Below are 13,521 nucleotides of genomic sequence, written 5' to 3' on the forward strand. Positions count from 1 at the left end.
ATTTCAATAAAATATCTCCACCCCCTTTCCGAGATAAGGGGTCGAGATATTTTTGCATCCATAACAAGCTGCATAGGTACAAATGTACCCTCATATATTTTGAATGAAGATAATGCAAGGAAAAAAGAATAATATTTTTTTTAATGATAATGCTATTTTATTATTATAAACAAGTAAAAAACTGTTCATTTACATTATAAAACAAAATGTAAGAAACTTTTTTTATTGATTTTCTTCGCAAGTAATGCATGTTGTCTTTGCTACCGAGTGTTCATCGCAAATGGGTTTCACACAAACCACACAAGACTTTCTAGTCTTATGTTGTTTTCGCCTCAGGTCTCGGCAGACATAGCAACTACCAACAACAGGGGAGGGTCCACGACTACCATGAGGTATTTGAGGGCCAGCTGCTGCTTGCGATGCTACCAGAATGCATCGTCTAAGCACCATTTCTACTGCACCTCGAAGAAAATGGTTTCTCATCATCATTCGGTTTGTACTACGATCTTCAATTGCAGGCATACACAGCTGATTTGCGAGATCTTTCAGGAACTTTCTTCGTTGATCCTTTGTCCTGAAGCTTGGATTGTGTTCTCTGTAGATGATGTAGAATGCTAACCCAGTGATGTCAATCATATTGTAGAAAAATGCCAACGTAATGTTCGTCGTTTCACAATGTACTCTCCCAACATTTTATCCATAACATCAACTCCGCCTTTTGTTTTGTTGTAGTATTTTATTATCTCTGGCTTGGCTGCTAGAGTCTCTTCAACTTCTCCCGTCATGTGCATAGATGATAGAAGCACGACTGATTTGTTCTTCTTTGGTACATATGAACAGACTGTTGCATCATGATTGTAGGCAAAATTTGTCGAGTTTACAGGCCTTTCTTTGGCAGGCTGCATGTTGCTAGGTAGGAACCTTTTTTTTTTTCTCACTGTACCAACTAGTGTCATGTTCCAGGAGTTCAATACCTTAGCTAGTTCCATGGTTGTAAAGAAGTTATCGGTGGTGACATTTCTTCCAGAGCCTTTATACGAGCTCACTAGGTCCAATACTGTTTGTTCACCAATGTTTACTTGTCGAGGACCATCAGTTGGTTTCCCAGTGTAGAGCTGACCTTGTAATGGGTAGGCGTTTGACGAGTCACAAGCCCAGAAAATCTTTATGCCATATTTAGCTGGCTTTGAAGGTATATACTGGGTAAATTTAGTATGGCCTCTAAATGGAAATAATTGCTCATCGACGGTGATACAATTATATGGCTTGTAGGCGCTCTCCAGATTTCTGTTCAGCATTGTGCAGATGTCCCGTATTGGTGCAGCTTTATCTGTTTGCACACGTTCTGCACGTGTATTTTCATTGTCAAATCTGATAAATCTGAGTATCATCTTGAAGCGGTCACGAGACATGGCTGCACGTATAAGAGGCAGAGCAGCAACATTCCACATTTCCTCCAGATTCTCTTTGTTGTCTCTGTGCACACCAGCAGCAATCAGTGTGCCCAAAAATGCATGGAGTTCAGTTTCAGTAAATTGCTTGAATGTTTTTTTGTGGTGGCCGTTCAGAAGAATCAGGAAAACGTTGTACCAGTTCGTTGTTGTAAGCATCACAAACTCTCTTGGCCTTTCGATTCGTTTCTCGTAATATGATGTCACACATCTCGGGAGTCATGATTGACTTGAATAGCTCTTTTGCTGTATACAGGTTACTGATTGCTGCAGGGCCACCTCTTTGTCGTAGGACATTACGAGATTTTGTTTGTGCATTTGGCAGTGGATCACTACACCATTGAGTTTTATCTTTAGCAGTCCAAATGTCACCTGCACTTTGAGGCACAGACTCATCCTCAACACTTTCGTCTGAGTCGTATTCTTTTTCCTGCTCTATGACCATTTCTTGTTCAATGTCAGAATCTTCTTCAGTAACATCCACTTGTGGTACATATTTTTCATCATCAGATGCAACATATGGTTCTTCCTCATGCTCAGAATCAGATTCTTCTAGCATTCGCATTATTTCGTCAGACGTAAATCTGTAAATATGAAAAAATGAAAAATAAATTATTTTCCCGAAATACTACACAATACTACATTATTGGCTTTTCACAAAATGATACTAACCTGCAAACAGGTTTTCTTGGATTATGGCGGAAACTAGATCCAGCATTACTGTTATGCACACGCCCGGACTGACTGGCGTGTGCGGGTGTTGTGGTTCCACTGGACCATGGACCGGAGAGTGCCTGGAGGGGCGTGACTAAGTATCTGGCCGATCCGACCAAGGTGGCACGACGGCATAAGACGCCAGTGCACCAGGGAGAAACCGGGCAGAGGGACCAGGTGCTACTCCAGGTCAAACTCCGGACACGGGGGTTGACCCACACTGGGATTACTGGAACAGGCAGGTTAGGCTGGCACAGACTGGTGGATGTAAGCAAACACGGCAGGTATGCAGATGGGTGGATACAGGCGAGTATGCAGGCAGGGAGGTACTGGCCGAAAGGACGTGCTGGAGCACAGAAAGGTTAAGACCCAGTACAGACTGGGTCACAGAACCGCAGATGCGGTAGACAACCACAGCAGAGAGGGAACGCCCGAAGCGGTGGGCAAGAACAGAGCAGGACGGGGCTGCAGGAGCAGCGGACAGAAGCAGGGCAGGACAGGACTGCCGGAGCAGCGGGCAGAAGCAGGGCAGGACAGGACTGCCGGAGCAGCGGGCAGAAGCAGGGCAGGACAGGACTGCCGGAGCAGCGGGCAGAAGCAGGGCAGGACAGGACTGCCGGAGCAGCGGGCAGAAGCAGGGCAGGACAGGACTGCCGGAGCAGCGGGCAGAAGCAGGGCAGGACAGGACTGCCGGAGCAGCGGGCAGAAGCAGGGCAGGACAGGACTGCCGGAGCAGCGGGCAGAAGCAGGGCAGGACAGGACTGCCGGAGCAGCGGGCAAAAGGGTCAGAGCGGAGCAAGGCTGCCGGAGCAGTGAGCAAGGAGTCAGAGCAGGACGGACAGGGTTCTGTTCACACGGAACAGACAGGAAGGGAAAGGCAGAGCCAGATACCCACAGGGTATTTGCAGTGAAGTAGCAAGTGGACCACAAACTCACAAACGGGAGTACAGAGACAACAAGCAGGAGTTAGGTACGAGTTCAGACTCTGCAGAAAAAGGAAAGGAACGGACATAGAGGCAAAACAGGTAAAGGATAGGAGAGAGTTCAGACTGGAACTGAGTGTACGGAAGAGACCGACACTGCAGCGGGATACAGGAGCGGGTCCGGGAATACGGCCCCCAGAGAGGCGGGACGAACAGGCAAGGAGCGTGTTCAGACAGGACAGACAAGATACAGGAACGGATCTAGGTAATCGGCCCCTAGAAGGCGGGAGGAATAGGCAAGGAGCGTGTTCAGACAGGCCTGGAAATACAGCCTCCAGGAAAGGCAGCAGGCAAGAGTACACAGACAGGACTCAGTTCAGACACGGGAACTGATACCGCAAGGCAGGAGACATAGACAGGACTCAGTTCAGACACGGGAACTGATACTGCAAGACAGGAGAAATAGACAGGACTCAGTTCAGACAGGAACAGATACCACAAGGCAGGGACACAAACAGGACTCTGTTCAGACGGGAACAGATACCGCAAGGCAGAGACACAAACAGGACTCTGTTCAGACGGGAACAGATACCGCAAGGCACAGACAGGCAGATCTAGGAATACGGCCCCTAGAAGGCAAAAGAACAGGCAAGAAGCGTGTTCACAAGAACAGACCACAGTTCAGACACAGAACTGGAAACCAGGCAGGAAAACAGGATAGGACCTGGCATGTCAGAGACAAAAAGCCGACTGACAGGACACAATGCTCAGGCGCCATCTTGAGGAAGAAGGTGGTATAAATACCCAAAGATGGACAGCAATAGGCTGAAGGTGCAACAGGGGCGTGTCCGCAGCAGGTACAAGAAACAGGAAGTTCAGCGGGCGTCGCCCTATGCAGCCAAAACAGACAAACAGACAGCAAGGAGGGAAGCCAGAGAGACATTCTGGACTGGAGATCAAGTGCGCGCTCTTGCACAGTGGGAGATGGACCACCATGCAAGGACGCCGCCAGGTATGTTACAGTACCCCCCCCCTTACGCCCCCTCTTCTTCAGGCCTGCCAGAATCTTCCGCAGGGAATTCGAGGACCAGTCGTTCACTTCAAGGAGATCACTTCCACTGTCCACAGGAAAAATTGATCTCATCTGGTTAGCTAGGATGCTACCTCCTATCCAGCCATCCTTAGCAACAGACGAAACGGGTGGAGTACCAGGAACAGCACACAAGGAAGTCTCTCTCCACATATTTTCAGGTGGCACCCCAGAGGGTACAGGAGACAACTGGAAGTCCTTCACCGGGTTGGAGGGGGACAGAGACTTGGGGGTAATCTCTGCTTCGAGGTACATCTTGTCAAGCTCACAGGAAGAAATAGACGGGTTATCAGGTACATAATGAGGAAAAGTCACTGTCTCTTTGTTATCTGGTGGTACCCCGGAGAATTCAGGAAACAACTGGAGGTCCTCCGCCGGGTCAGAAGAGTGCAGAGGCTCAGAGAAAACATCTGCTTCAGAGTACACTAGGTCGGACTCACTGGAGGAAGCAGGCGAGGTATCGGGTACCGAGTATAGGAAAGTCTCTGTCCATTCACCACCAGGTGGCACCCCGAAGGGTTCTGGAGACAACTGGAGGTCCTCCGCCTGGTCAGAGGGGTGTAGAGACTCAAGGGTAACCTCTGCTTCAGAGTACACAAGGTCGGACTCACTGGACGAAGCAAGCGAGGTATCAGATCCAGGATATAGGAAAGTCTCTGTCCATTCACCACCAGGTAGCACCCCGAAGGGTTCTGGAGACAACTGGAGGTCCTCCGCCTGGTCGGAGGGGTGTAGAGACTCGGGAGTAACCTCTGCTTCGGAGTACACTAGGTTGGACTCACTGGACGAAGCGAGCGAGGTATCAGGTACAGAGTATAGGAGAGTCTCTGTCCTTTCGCTACCAGGTAGCACCCCGAAGGGTTCTGGAGACAACTGGAGGTCCTCCGCCTGGTCGGAGGGGTGTAGAGACTCGGGGGTAACTACCACTTTGGAGTACCGATTGTCAGGCTCACAGGACGAAGCGGACAAAGTATCGAGTACCGAGTGTAGAGAAGTCTCTCTCCATTTGTCATCGAGTGGTATCCCGGAGGATTCAGGAGGCAACAGGGGGTCCTCCGCCAGGTAGTAGAGGTGCACAGACTCAGAGGTAACCACAGCTTTGGAGCATCCTTGGACATGCACACCGGTTAAAGTGGGTGAAGCATCTGATGCCGGGTGCAGGAAGTTCTCCTGTGTGGAGTCTGGATGGGCAGAAGTCTCTTCGGGCAGGAGAACCAGAGCACTACCCACGCACATTACCCGTTGGGGCTTCTCCGGGATACAGGGAGATGAAGCTTCAGTAGGGACTTCAAGGTTGGGGTCAGGAGGTCTCAGGGAGGACAGACCCTGGCGTGACGGCTTGCCTCTACGTCTAGCACGTCTGGACTGCCTATTGAGGTTGGGAGAAGTATTCCGGAAAGCGTAGTCACCCTGTGAGGATTCTGGGTGGGCAGTAGTCTCATTGGGCTGGAGGACTATTGCGCTACCCACACACATTACCCATCGGGGCTGCTCCGGGATATTGGGAGGTGAAGCTTCAGCAGGAGCCTCCGGGTTAGGATCATCGAAGACCATTAGAAAGGCCACCAGGAAGGCCATTAGGTCCAGGAGGATCGGATCCTGTGTTTCATATAGGGGGTTGATCCATTCCAAGGCATCACCCGCCAGGTAAGACATAATGAATGCCACCTTAACCCGATCGGTGGGAAAACATAGAGGGTAGAACTTGAAGTGTAGCATGCATTGCTCCACAAATGCACGACTTTGTCTTGGATCCCCATAGTAACGTGGCGGATCCGCAGGAACGAGAGCAGATAGATACATCTGGACGGGTGCGTAATTCGCCTGGAACTCAGCTGAGAAAAAAAATAAATTTTATTTATTTATTTTTAATGCATGTATTCGCTGGAAAACTTCTCAGAGAGCGAAGGCCGTGGGGCTCAACGGGAACCATGGCCTGAGCATGCTGTTATGCACACGCCCGGACTGACTGGCGTGTGCGGGTATTGTGGTTCCACTGGACCATGGACCGGAGAGTGCCTGGAGGGGCGTGACTAAGTATCTGGCCGATCCGACCAAGGTGGCACGACGGCATACGACGCCAGTGCACCAGGGAGAAACCGGGCAGAGGGACCAGGTGCTACTCCAGGTCAAACTCCGGACACGGGGGTTGACCCACACTGGGATTACTGGAACAGGCAGGTTAGGCTGGCACAGACTGGTGGATGTAAGCAAACACGGCAGGTATGCAGATGGGTGGATACAGGCGAGTATGCAGGCAGGGAGGTACTGGCCGAAAGGACGTGCTGGAGCACAGAAAGGTTAAGACCCAGTACAGACTGGGTCACAGAACCGCAGATGCGGTAGACAACCACAGCAGAGAGGGAACGCCCGAAGCGGTGGGCAAGAACAGAGCAGGACGGGGCTGCAGGAGCAGCGGGCAGAAGCAGGGCAGGACAGGACTGCCGGAGCAGCGGGCAGAAGCAGGGCAGGACAGGACTGCCGGAGCAGCGGGCAGAAGCAGGGCAGGACAGGACTGCCGGAGCAGCGGGCAGAAGCAGGGCAGGACAGGACTGCCGGAGCAGCGGGCAGAAGCAGGGCAGGACAGGACTGCCGGAGCAGCGGGCAGAAGCAGGGCAGGACAGGACTGCCGGAGCAGCGGGCAGAAGCAGGGCAGGACAGGACTGCCGGAGCAGCGGGCAAAAGGGTCAGAGCGGAGCAAGGCTGCCGGAGCAGTGAGCAAGGAGTCAGAGCAGGACGGACAGGGTTCTGTTCACACGGAACAGACAGGAAGGGAAAGGCAGAGCCAGATACCCACAGGGTATTTGCAGTGAAGTAGCAAGTGGACCACAAACTCACAAACGGGAGTACAGAGACAACAAGCAGGAGTTAGGTACGAGTTCAGACTCTGCAGAAAAAGGAAAGGAACGGACATAGAGGCAAAACAGGTAAAGGATAGGAGAGAGTTCAGACTGGAACTGAGTGTACGGAAGAGACCGACACTGCAGCGGGATACAGGAGCGGGTCCGGGAATACGGCCCCCAGAGAGGCGGGACGAACAGGCAAGGAGCGTGTTCAGACAGGACAGACAAGATACAGGAACGGATCTAGGTAATCGGCCCCTAGAAGGCGGGAGGAACAGGCAAGGAGCGTGTTCAGACAGGCCTGGAAATACAGCCTCCAGGAAAGGCAGCAGGCAAGAGTACACAGACAGGACTCAGTTCAGACACGGGAACTGATACCGCAAGGCAGGAGACATAGACAGGACTCAGTTCAGACACGGGAACTGATACTGCAAGACAGGAGAAATAGACAGGACTCAGTTCAGACAGGAACAGATACCACAAGGCAGGGACACAAACAGGACTCTGTTCAGACGGGAACAGATACCGCAAGGCACAGACAGGCAGATCTAGGAATACGGCCCCTAGAAGGCAAAAGAACAGGCAAGAAGCGTGTTCACAAGAACAGACCACAGTTCAGACACAGAACTGGAAACCAGGCAGGAAAACAGGATAGGACCTGGCATGTCAGAGACAAAAAGCCGACTGACAGGACACAATGCTCAGGCGCCATCTTGAGGAAGAAGGTGGTATAAATACCCAAAGATGGACAGCAATAGGCTGAAGGTGCAACAGGGGCGTGTCCGCAGCAGGTACAAGAAACAGGAAGTTCAGCGGGCGTCGCCCTATGCAGCCAAAACAGACAAACAGACAGCAAGGAGGGAAGCCAGAGAGACATTCTGGACTGGAGATCAAGTGCGCGCTCTTGCACAGTGGGAGATGGACCACCATGCAAGGACGCCGCCAGGTATGTTACAATTACTATCACTCATGATGACTTGGTAGATTAATTTTGGCTTCGTAATTTAGTTCAGTAACACGTGGCAAGTAGAATGAAACTCGATTCTAAAGTGCAGATAAAAAAGTAAATTATTTCTAGTGATAATTATTTATAAATGTCATTTATATATTATGTAAACCGTATACGGTTTCAGAATTTTCATTCCATCTTCAACTGTTTTTTCGACCAATAGGAAAATTGTAACAGAGCCACCATCTTTATTTTGTGCTGAATATAAGTAAAACATCGTAAAACAATATGTAGATACTAATTATTATCCATTTTTCGTATAAAAATCATACCTATAGTGATAAGTTTCATACAAAATATATGTAAGCCAAGTCCAGGCTCAAAGACAATTTCTGACTGTTCTGTCCCCACATAAGGCGAATGAAGGTATAACTGGCTGTTAGATGCTGTGAGACTTTCCTACCTTCGTATCCAAGAAATTGAAGACTTCACAAGCCTAGAAATGTGTGTGCTCACAGCAATGAGATGAACAGCAAAATGGCTACTGAGAGGAGGGAGGCAGGAAGAGAAGTAGAAGCCACTCCCAGTTTGAATCAACTTAATTGACAGCAAAATAAGTGAGCAGTAACAACACTGGCCAATAGATATCAGCATAACATTTGTAGCTGAATGAACTTTAGATTCTGAAACCAAGTAAAGGAGAAAGTCTTCCCACAGTAGAGGTATATATGAAGGTACAATTGTACGTCTGCAGCCTGTTAACGTTGTAAAATTATGCAGCCTGATGAAGGTTAATTAAACTGATAGGACTTGATTTGGAAAGGCACACACCTGTCTATATAAAACCTCACAGCACACAGTGCATGTCAGACCAAAGGAGAATCATGAGCTCAAAGGAACTGCCCAAGGAGCTCAGAGACAGAATTGTGGCAAGGCACAGATCTGGCCAAGGTTATAAAAGAATTTCTGCATTACTCAAGGTTCCTAAGAGCACAGTGGCCTCCATAATCCTTGAATGGAAGAAGTTTGGGACCACCAGAAGTCTTCCTAGACCTGGCTGTCCAGCCAAACTGAGCAATCGTGAGAGAAGAGCCTTGGTGAGAGAGGTAAAGAAGAACCCAAAATCACTGTGGCTGAGCTCCAGAGATGCAGTAGAGAGATGTCAGAAAGTTCCACAAAGTTAACTATCACTGCAGCCTTCCACCAGTTGGGCCTTTATGGCAGAGTGGCCCGACGGAAGCCTCTCTTCAGTGCAAGGCATATGAAAGCCCACATAGTTTGCTCAAAAATACATGAAGGACTCCCAGACTATGAGAAATAAGATTCTCTGGTCTGATGAGACAAAGATAGAACTTTTTGGTGATAATTCTAAGCAGTGTGTGTGGTAAAAACCAGGCACTGCTCATCACCTGCCCAATACAATCCCAACAGTGAAACATGGTGGTGGCAGCATCATGCTATGGTGGTGTTGTTCAGCTGCAGGGACAGGACGACTGGATGCAATTGAAGGAAACATGAATGCGGCCAAGTACAGAGATATCCTGGATGAAAACCTCTTCCAGAGTGCTCTGGACCTTAGACTTGGCCGAAGGTTCACCTTCCAACAAGACAATGACCCTAAGCACACAGCTAAAATAACAAAGGAGTGGCTACAGAACAACTCTGTGACCATTCTTTACTGGCCCTCACCTAAATTCAATTGAGCATCTCTGGAGAGACCTGAAAATGGCTGTCCACCAACATTCACCATCCAACCTGACGGAAGTGGAGAGGATCTGCAAAGAAGAATGGCAGAGGATCCCCAAATCCAGGTGTGAAAAACTTGTTGCATCATTCCCAAGAAGACTCATGGCTGTACTAGCTCAAAAGGGTGCTTCTACTCAATACTGAGCAAAGGGTCTGAATACTTATGACCATGTGATATTTCAGTTTACCTTTTTTAATAAATTTGCAAAAATTTCTACATTTCTGTTTTTTTTCAGTCAAGATGGAGTGCAGAGTGTACTTCAATGAGAAAAAAAATGAACTTTTTAGAATTTACCAAAGGGCTGCAATGAAACAAAGAGTGAAAAATTTAAAGGGGTCTGAATACTTTCCGTACCCACTGTACATACACTATATAAAAAAGACACATATATGCATGTGTCTCTCAATATCTGACATGAAATCAGAATAAACCTTTCCCGTTTTAGGTCAATTAGGATTACCATAATGTTTAATATTTACCAAATGCCAGAATAATGAGAGAGAGAGAATGTTTTAAGGCAATTTTTATTACTTACTGCAAAGTCAAAAGTTTACATACACTAAGATTACTATGCCCTTAAACAATTCTGGACTGCCCATATGATGATGCCATATGTTTGGAAGCTTCTGATAGTTTTTTTAGGCAACATCTGAGTTAATTAGAGACACACCTGTGGATGTATTTTAATGCACACCTGAAACACACTGCTTCTTTGTGTAGCATCATGGGAAAGTCTAAAGAAATCAGCCAAGATATCAGGAAGAGAATTGTGGACTTGCACAAGTCTGGCTCATTTTTGGGTACAATTTCAAGATACCTGAAGGTGCCTCATTCATTTGTACAAACAATTATATGCAAGTACAAACAAGATGGGAATGTCCAGCCATCATACCGCTCAGGAAGGAGACGCCCTCTGTGTCCCAGAGATGAACGTGCTTTGGTCCGACATGTGCATATCAACCCAAGGACAAAAGCAAAAGACCTTTGTAAAGATGATGACGGAAGCTGGTAAGATTGTGTCAATATCCACAGTGAAACGAATACTATATCAACATGGGCTGAAAGGCCACTCCACCAGGAAGAAGCCATTACTCCAAAAGAAACATAAAAAAGCCAGATTAAAGTTTGCAATTTTCGGAGACATGTCCTGTGGTCTGATGAAACTAAAATTGAACTTTTTGGGCACAATGACCATCGTTACGTTTTGAAGAAAAAGGGAGAAGCTTGGAAGCCTAAAAACACCATCCCAACTGTGAAACACGGGTATGGCAGCATCATGTTGTGCGGTTGTTTTGCTGGAGGAGGGACTGGTGCACTTCATAAAATAGATGGCATCAGGAGAAAAGAATATTATGTGGCAATACTAAAGCAACATCTCAAGACATCAGCCAGGAAGTTAAAGCTTGGGCGGAAATGGGTCTTCCAAATGGACAATGACCTGAAGCATACTGCCAAAATGGTAGCAAAGTGGCTTAAGGATAACAAAGTCAATGTTTTGGAGTGGCCATCACAAAGCCCTGATCTAAATCCTATTGAAAATTTATGGGCAAAGCTGAAAAGGCAGGTGCGAGCAAGGCGACCTACAAACCAGGATCAGTTACACCAGTTTTATCAGGAGGAATGGGCCCAAATTCCGACCAACTATTGTGAGAATCTTGTGGAAGTATATCCCAAACGTTTGACCCAAGTCATTCAGTTTAAGGGCAATGGTACCAAATACTAATGTAAACTTTTGACTTTACAGTAAGTAATAAAAATGCCTTAAAACATTCTCTCTCTCTCGATTATTCTTGCATTTGGCAAATATTAAAAATTATGGTAATCCTAATTGACGTAAAGGTTTATTCTGATTTCATGTCAGATATTGAGAAAAACATGCATATGTGTCTTTTTATATGGTGTATGTAAACTTCTGGTTTCAACTGTATATACCAGGATGGGGCCAGGATGAGGGACATATAAACCAGTATGGAGGATATATATATATATATACACACACAAGGATGGGGGAGGCCCGTTCCAAATCTTGCACCGGAGCCCATCAGACTCTAGTTATGCCACTGTCCAAGGGTGCATCCAGCACCTGCGCTTGGTTTGAACAGTCATTTTGCACTCACAGACACAATTTACTGAGGTTCTGCACTTAAAAATATGTTTAAGGTGGAGAACATTTACTGCCCATTTTGTCTCCTTCTGAAGACCAAACAAACTTGAGGATGACTGGTTGCTAAGGACATGTTATCGACAATCCCATTAAAGAGCATGTAGTTGTTAACTGACATATCCCTGGTAGCCAATGTGTCTGAATTGACAAAACTGGATAGCACTGTCCTGACAGCGGAGAACGGAAAAAGCAGTGGTAGAGCCATGCCATTCCCATCTCCATAAGTATTATTAATTTCTGATTGTGAACCACAAAATCATAAACTATTTTGAAACCATTCAAAAACAAAACCATTTCTTCTAGATCTTCAAACAGAAATCAGTAGGACATGCTTAAAAAATGACCAACTTCATTTGTTATCTATTGCTAGCCGCAGAGCTAATTTCTATCTACAGGATGATAAAGTGACACTCACTGGACAATTAGAGGTTTGCTTTCAAACACAAAAGGCTTCTGAAGCTTTGCTGAGATGGCATGGTGCCGTGCTGTGGATTTCAGGACAAGCCCCAAGTCTCCAGACAACTTGTTTTCCTTCAGTTCTTCTACTTTCCATTCACCTTAAACATGAATAGGGCAGAGGCAGAGTAAAGTTATGTTGTGTATTTGACTACTGTCCATCACAGTAAAAATACCCATAATCAATCATCCAACAGCTCTAGTGGTGCCAGAGATATTAGTAAATGTGTCACATGCACATGCCGTGGCGGTACATTACATCATTTTGGAAATATAAGTGATAATGTGAGATGATAAAGGCCACCTTGAGAGCACAATGAGATATGTATACACTGTACATTAGCAAGGTACAGCACAGACCAAAAGTTTGGACACACCTTCTCATTTACAGATTTTTCTGTATTTTCACGACTTTGAAAATTGTACATTCACACTGAAGGCATCAAAACTATGAATTAACACATGTGGAATTATATACTTAACAAAAAAGTGTGAAACAACTGAAAATATGTCTTATATTCTAGGTTCTTCAAAGTAGCCACCTTTTGCTTTGATGACTGCTTTGCACACTCTTGGCATTCTCTTGATGAGCTTCAAGAGGTAGTCACCAGAAATGGTTTTCACTTCACGGGTGTGACCTGTCAGGTTTAATAAGTGTGATTTCTTGCCTTATAAATGGGGTTGGGACCATCAGTTGTGTTGTGCAGAAGTCTGGTGGATACACAGCTGATAGTCCTACTGAATAGACTGTTAAAATTTGTATTAGGGCAAGAATAAAGCAGCTAACTAAAGAAAAACGAGTGGCCATCATTACTTTAAGAAATGAAGGTCAGTCAGTCCGAAAAATTGGGCAAACTTTGAAAGTGTCCCCAAGTGCAGTTGCAAAAGCCATCAAGCGCTACAAAGAAACTGGCTCACATGAGGACCGCCCCAGGAAAGGAAGACCAAGAGTCACCTCTGCTTCTGAGGATAAGTTTATCCGAATCACCAGCCTCAGAAATCGCAGGTTAACAGCAGCTCAGATTAGAGACCAGGTCAATGCCACACAGAGTTCTAGCAGCAGACACATCTCTACAACAACTGTTAAGAGGAGACTTTGTACAGCAGGCCTTCATGGTAAAATAGCTGCTAGGAAACCACTGCTAACGAGAGGCAACAAGCAGAAGAGACTTGTATGGGCTAAA

At 46.8% G+C, this 13,521-nt stretch overlaps 1 protein-coding gene across 3 annotated transcripts in view; it reads right to left on the reverse strand.

Moving 5' to 3' along the window:
• The window catches only part of CLGN (calmegin), a 123,454-nt gene that overhangs the window by 45,886 nt on the left and 64,047 nt on the right, over positions 1-13,521 (reverse strand). For 2 of the 3 annotated variants that reach the window (XM_073642022.1, XM_073642013.1), the window contains exon 5: positions 12,297-12,438. The exons of the other annotated variant lie outside the window; for it this stretch is intronic. In XM_073642022.1, coding sequence (XP_073498123.1) covers positions 12,297-12,438 — 142 coding nt within the window. The remainder of the gene's footprint in view (positions 1-12,296; positions 12,439-13,521) is intronic. 3 annotated transcript variants of the gene reach the window in all.

Source organism: Phyllobates terribilis, unplaced genomic scaffold (assembly GCF_046119375.1).
Source record: "Phyllobates terribilis strain yellow unplaced genomic scaffold, ASM4611937v1 Scaffold_1__5_contigs__length_1240528914, whole genome shotgun sequence".
Lineage (NCBI taxonomy): Eukaryota > Metazoa > Chordata > Amphibia > Anura > Dendrobatidae > Phyllobates > Phyllobates terribilis.